Genomic DNA, 7,110 nt, shown 5'->3' with positions numbered 1-7,110 from the left:
GAGCCGAGATCATGCCATTGCACTCCAGCCTGGGCGACACAGCAAGACTCTGTCTCAAAAAACAACAACAAAAAGCTCCTTAGCAGTATGCCCTCTCCCACCCCATCCCTCTTAACGGATTGCTTTAGCACAGAAGGGTAAACAGAGAAATGAACCTACCAGGGACTGTACAACAACATCTACTAATGTAGCAAAGAAGCCCCTGCTGGCATTGAGCTTTTCATGGGCGTACCGGACAGCTCGGCGGAGAATCCGTCTCAACACATACCTGTAAGAGGCAGAAACTAGTCCCCAACATTCCCAGCTGAGGGTTTTGTCGTGAATCCGTTGGAATCCTACCCAAAGCAACACCTCTTTCAGGAACTTTCTTTTATCCTAAGCATGCACTTTTGCATTCCCCAAGGTCATTAATTTTAGTGTAAGACTCAGTAACATACCCACAAATACCCATCAAGGCTTGCCTAGGGTAAACGCTGGTTTGTTTTCCTTTCACATTCAGTTACCCATATAGGAAGGCAAGACAGACAAGATGTGTACTTGATGCCGGTGATCCCAGGTCCTGCCTGTCAGTAACAGAGCTTCCCAGGGCTGGTCAATACCTTGCCCCTGCCAATCTCCTATCAGGCAACTTTACATACAATCCTTATCATCTGTACTCAGCAGCAGAGATTTAGGATAGTGGCAGCTATGTGACAGTAGCTGAAACTCCCTTCATCTTTTAAAAAAGCGGTGGAGGGGGGCCGGGCGCGGTGGCTCAAGCCTGTAATCCCAGCACTTTGGGAGGCCAAGGCGGGCAGATCACGAGGTCAGCAGTTCAAGACCAGCCTGACCAACATGGAAACCCCATCTCTACTAAAAATACAAAATTAACTGGGCGTGGTGGCACATGCCTGTAATCCCAGCTACTCGGGAGGCTGAGGCAGGAGAATTGCTTGAACCCGGGGCACAGAGGTTGCAGTGAGCCAAGATTGCACCATTGCACTCCAGCCTAGGCAACAAGAGCAAAATTCCATCAAAAAAAAAAAAAAAAAAAAGTACAGCAAGCATGACATTATGGGAATAGCTCTCAAGAAGCTATTAGGTGCAATAAGGCTTAGTTCTTGAAAGAACAGGCCCATCCTTGTTCCAGAGATCAGAGGGGTAATCTGAGAAAGAAATGAGCATTTAGTTGAGAAGACAGCCACACAGCTCCAAGTTCCTCTTCCCCTGCTCAGCTCAAGGAAAGGAATGGAGTAGACTCCAGGGCTACCTGTTATACTGGATGAACACAAGGTTCCAGATCTCCAGCACATTAGGGTCGTCCTGGTTGACAAGGTGTGCGGCATCCCGACCACCAATCCGGTCGTAGTGTATCTCACTGCAAGGACCGCAGGGGCCTGTGTCACCCATCTCCCAGAAGTTATCCTTCATGTTGCCTGGGAGGATTTTGGTGTCATCCAGCCTGACAAAGGAGTAAAGATAAGCCCAGTTACAGCCCCAACAAAGAGTTCTGCCCAGACTTACAACTACCACAAAGGAAATTCTTAGGATTGGCCGCACACAGTGGCTCACGTCACTGCAATCCAGCCTAAGCGACAGAGCGAGCCTCTGTCTCAAAAAACAAAAAAAAAAAGAAAAGAAATTCTTAGAATTTTTAATAAAGAAGTTCCAACCTTCAGAATTACTAATGCTAAGCCTGTACATAAAACCTGCTAAAGAAACAGAACATGACTCTTCTCAAGAGTGCCTACAATAGAAGAGAATACAAAATATACACATGCTATGATCAAAACTCAATGAAGATACACAAGGACATGAGTAAGGCCTAGAAAGGAACACATAATAATGAAAACAGCCATGTGCATTGCTTGAGCTAAGGAGTTCGAGACCAGCCTGGGCAACATGGAGAAACCCAGTCTCTCTAAAAATTATTTAAAAAATTAACTGGGTGGGGTGATGTACACCTGTAGTCCCAGCTACTCGGGACAGGATCACTTGAGCCCAGGAAGTTGAGGCTGCAGTGAGCTGTGATCATGCCACTGCACTCCAGCCTGGGTGACAGAATAAGAGCTGTCTCACACACACACACAAGATTGTGCTTGCTTAATAAAGTGTAGATACACAGTACAGGAAGTCAAGTAAAACAGGATTTTAAAAACCAGGGTCAAGATTAATATTTAATTTTTACACGTGTTACTACCAAAACTCCAACTACACTTAGACTACAGAGTCAACCAAGTAGGAGTTTTAGATCAAGTAAAAGGGGAAGTTGGGTTGGAATAATATATCTAGAGCAAAAGTAATTAAAAAAACAGAGAAGCAGCCCTATTTCCAAGTATAGTAAAAAGCTATGCACTAAAGGACAAAAGAATTAAGGAAAAAGAACAAGAAAATGAGGCAAACACATCATGGGCAGCCCAGCTATCTACAGAGGGCACACACCCCATGTTCAGATTCTCCTTGATGCAGCACTTCACAAATTCTACTAAATTCACAGCACAGAACACATATAGCTCACCTGCTGTCTTAGCTTTTATAGTATTTATTATACTTTAAAATTACATTATGTTTAAAAAAACTGGTTAGCCACAGTGGCTGATATCTGTAATTCCAGCAATTTGAAAGGCCAAGGCAGGCAGATCGCTTGAGCTCAGGAGTTCAAGATCAGCCTGGACAACATGGCAAAACCCCGTCCCTACAAAAAATACAAAAACTAGCCAGGCAGGTGGTGCATGCTTCTAGTCCTAGTTACTTGGGAGGCTTGAGATGGGACGATCACCTGAGCTCAGGCAGTAAACTATGATTACACCACTGCACTCCAGCCTGGTTGAGAGTGAGACCCTGTCTCAAAAAACAAAACAAAAAAATTCCTTTTTCCAGCCGGGTGCAGTGGCTCATGCCTGTAATCCCAGCACTTCAGGAGGCCGAGATGGGCGAATCATCTGAGGTCAGGAGTTCGAGACCAGCCTGACCAACATAGTGAGACCCTTATCTTTAAAAAAAAAAAAAAAAGAAAGGCTAGGTGGCTGATGCTTGTAATCCCAGCACTTTGGGAGGCCAAGGTGGGCAGATCACAAGGTCAGGAGATCAAGACCATCCTGGCTAACACAGTGAAACCCCGTCTATACTAAAAATATGAAAAAATTAGCTGGGCGTGGTGGCGGGAGCCTGTAGTACCAGCTACTTGGAAGGCTGAGGCAGGAGAATGGCATGAACCTGGGAAGGAGAGCTTGCAGTGAGCTGAGACTGCGCCACTGCACTCCAGCCTAGCTGACAGAGCAAGACTCTGTCTCAAAAAGTAAATAAATAAATAAAATAAAAATTAAAAAAAGATATGAATGCATCTAAAAATAATTAACTCTGTCACCCAGGCTGGAGTGTAGTGGAGCGATCTCAGGTCACCGCAACCTCCACCTCCTGGGTTCAAGTGATTCTCTCGCCTCACTCCTCCCTTGGGCATCTCAAAATGAACCCAGAGATGGGAAATGACCACGTATTCCAGGTCATAAAACCCCACTCTGGCACTGAGTGTCTTTTCACTCCTCCATACTCTCAAGAAGTGATCTGCATTCTTACCCCAAATTTTGCCAGATCTGTTTGCATTCCAGATCTGGTTCTAAGCCAGCTGCTTCATCCCCGCCAAAGTAAGTAACATAAAGTCTTTCAATGGGAATGCCAAACTCTTGAGTGAGGAGTTCCAGAGCCATCTTACATGCCAATTCCTACAAAAAGAACAGAGAGAAAGACATGGAACATCACCAAACCAAAATCTATTTAGCATAAAACCAGATCCTAGGAACAAAGACACAAAATCACAACACGTTCACTCTAAACTCAATCCAATTCAACATCAGTTTACAGAAGAAATCCAAATATATACTGAAATCATCAAATTACAGGTACTACTTCCAGGAAATCTTAGAATTAATAAATCCCATTCATTCCTGAATCAGCTACATGATATTTCACATTTTAAAACATGCAAAATTAGCACCCAGTTCCCACTGTGGAAAAGACCATTTTCCTCAAAACCCTAGTGGTTCTCCTGCTCTGAACTTACCTTAAAGTAATCTCCAAAAGACCAAGAGCCCAACATCTCGAAGAAGGTGTGATGATAGACATCCTTGCCCACATCGTCCAGGTCATTGTGTTTGCCCCCAGCCCGGATGCATTTCTGGGTATTGGCGGCTCTGCTCAGCTTTGCCATGGGGTGAGATGGGTCAATTGTGTTCAGGAAGATGGGTTTAAACTAAAAAAGGAGAGCAGTTCAACTTTTAAAGGGTGCAGGTGATGTCAGGTGGCCACACATTGGCAGGAAGAGACCACCACGCACTAACTGTGCAGTTCATGATTAACATGCCTGGAATATAGACATCTGTCAGAACAGGTGGCCTGGTGGAGCCAAAGCAGAGGGTAGCCTCTCATGGAGCAGTTTCTCCTTGAACCTAGCTCCCTAACACTCCCCAACACCACCAGTGACACCACCTGCAGAGGGGAAAGGCCTGCCAGATCTAACCGCCAAAGGTTGATGTGGTGAAACCTGGGCTTCTTCACAAGTCTCTGATGTTCAGGGCTTATAACATCTTTCTGGAAGAACTTATTCTGAAAATTGATATGTTCACTTGGCAGTAAATGTGAGGAAGAAGAAAAAAACCCTGACACATATTAAGGGAATAAAATCGGCACGTTGATGAACCATTGGATGTATCAGTCATCTAGCTGGGACGGCCTTGCTCTGAGGATGCACCAGTCATGCTTTGATGTGTCATTGTTATTTGTTAACTTTGCTTTACATTTCCCACTAGACCTGTTCAATTCACTGCTATTCAATTTGGTAACCAACAGACAGGTTTTCTTTTTTTTGAGATGCAGTCTGTGTCGCCCAGGCTGAAGTGCAGTGGCGCAATCTCAGGTCACTGCAACCTCCATCTCCTCGGTTTAAGCGATTCTCTTGCCTCAGCCTCCCAAGTAGCTGAGATTACAGGCATGCACAGGTACACCTGGCTAATTTTTGTTTTTTTCAGTAGAGACGGGGTTTCGTCATATTGGCCAGGCTGGTCTTGAACACCTGACCCAAGTGATCCAAAGTGATCCGCCCGCCTCAGCCTCCTAAAGTGCTGGGATTACAGGCGTGAATCACTGTGCCCAGTCTTACCATTAAACACTTGTGACCATGTAAAACTGAATTAAAATTAGGCTAGGCAAGGTGGCTCATGCCGGTAATCCCAGCACTTTGGGAGGCCAAGAAGGGAGGATTCCTTCGACCCCAGGAGTTCAAGACCAGCCTGGAAAACATAGGGAGACCCTGTCTCTATTTTTATAAATATCAAAAAGTAAAATTAAATAATTAGTAATTAATATTTTTAAAAATTAGAAATTCTCAGCCAGGCACAGTGGCTCATGCCTGTAATCCCCAGTACCTGTCTCTTATACACATCTAGATGTGTATAAGAGACAGGTCTCACTCTGTCACCCAGGCTGGAGAGCAGTGGCGTGATCTCAGCTCACTGCAACCTCCGCCTCCCAGGTTCCAGCGATTCTCCCGCCTCAGTCTCCCAAGTAGCATAATTTTTTTGTGAGACCAGTCTCACTATGTTGCCCAAGCTGGTTTGGAATTCCCAGGCTCAAGTGATCCTCCCATCTCAGCCTCCTCAGTAGATGTAATTACAGGGGCACTGTGCCCTATTTTTCATAATTTTATAGTTAATATTGTAAGACGTAGAATATGTTCCCACTGTTTCTAACTTTCCATGCCAGAAAAGACACCTAAGAGAAAAGAAAACGTCAACTCATCCCAGAGTGAGGAGCATCCTAAGGGCTGCAGATGCACTGGGTGAGCATCACAGGAAGAGAACCATCACAGGAAAGCCCTGAGAACACCATCTAACCTGAACCCACTTCAGCCACAACCAGCCTGGAAAGTATTTAGTGTCACAGACATGCTGACAAATTCCTCTTAAACTCCTTTATAAACTTGTCATGCTTTCATCATTTCAAGAGTTAACCCTTTTCTCTCACAATAAACCTTTCAAATGTCTTTTACTTTTCTTTCCTTTTTTGAGACAGGGTCTCACTATGTTGCACAGGCTGAAGTGCAGTGGTATGATCAGGGCTCACTGTAGCCTTGAACTCCCAGGCTCAAGTGATCATCCTGGCTCAGCCTCCCGAGAAGCTGGGACTACAGGCATACACCACTACACCTAGCTAATTTTTGTATTTTTAGTAGAGACAGGGTTTCACCATGTTGCCCTAGGCTGGTCTCAAACTTCTGGATTCAAGTGATCTGTCTACCTTGGCCTCCCAAAGTGTTGGGATTACAGGCGTGAGCCGCTGCGCCCAGCCTCACGTATATTTTTCATTCAACCTCCCCAAACTGTACTAATAAATTTTCTTCAGCAATGGATCCAGAGTGGCACTGGTGGCAATAGTTTCAAGAAAGGGGTTAGGTGGGCGGGGTGTGGTAGCTTAGCCTAGCCCTGTAATCACAGCACTTTGGGCAGCTAAGGCAAGAGGATTTCTTGAGGTCATCGGTTCGAGACTAGCCTGAACACCTTGGTGAGACCCCATCTCTGCATATAAATAAACAAAATAATTTAGGCCAGGCAAGGTGGCTCACATCTATAATCCCAGCACTTTCGGAGGCTGAGGCGGGTGGATGACCTGAGGTCAGGAGTTCGAGAACAGTCTGGCCAACACAGCGAAACCCCGTCTCCACTAAACATACAATAATTAGCCAGGCGTGGTGGCGCACGCTTGTAGTTCCAGCGACTTGGGAGGCTGAGGCAGGAGAATCGCTTGAACTCAGGAGGCGGAGATTGCAGTGAGCCAAGATTGCACCACTGCACTCCAGTCTGGGCGACAGAGAGAGACTGTCTCAAAACAATAATTAAAAAATAAATAAAATAATTTTAAAAGCTGACATGCTGGAGCATGCTTGTAGTTCTAGCTACTTGGGAGGCTGACGTAAGAGGATCACTTAAGCCCAGGAGTCTGAGGCTACAGCATGCTAGGATCATGCCACTGCACTTCAGCCAGGATGACAGAGTGAGACCCTCTCTCTAAAGAATAATAGCTGGCCGGGCGTGGTGGCTCATGCTGTAATCCCAGCACTTTAGGAGGCCGAGGCAGGTG

The 7,110-nt window shown here is 45.5% G+C and overlaps 1 protein-coding gene across 1 annotated transcript in view; it reads right to left on the bottom strand.

Annotated features, from left to right (window-relative positions):
• Positions 1-7,110, bottom strand: part of AARS (alanyl-tRNA synthetase) — a 53,375-nt gene that overhangs the window by 31,776 nt on the left and 14,489 nt on the right. Inside the window, exons 2-4 of the mRNA XM_011976824.1 lie at positions 4,040-4,228; positions 3,556-3,701; positions 1,250-1,441 (exon numbers count right to left, since the gene is read on the bottom strand). Of these exons, the coding sequence (XP_011832214.1) occupies positions 1,250-1,441; positions 3,556-3,701; positions 4,040-4,228 (527 nt within the window). The remainder of the gene's footprint in view (positions 1-1,249; positions 1,442-3,555; positions 3,702-4,039; positions 4,229-7,110) is intronic.

This window comes from Mandrillus leucophaeus, unplaced genomic scaffold, assembly GCF_000951045.1.
Source record: "Mandrillus leucophaeus isolate KB7577 unplaced genomic scaffold, Mleu.le_1.0 Scaffold17, whole genome shotgun sequence".
In the NCBI taxonomy this organism is placed as follows: Eukaryota; Metazoa; Chordata; class Mammalia; order Primates; family Cercopithecidae; genus Mandrillus; species Mandrillus leucophaeus.
Note: the sequence above shows the minus strand (reverse complement) of the source record. Positions and strands in the feature narration are given on the sequence as shown.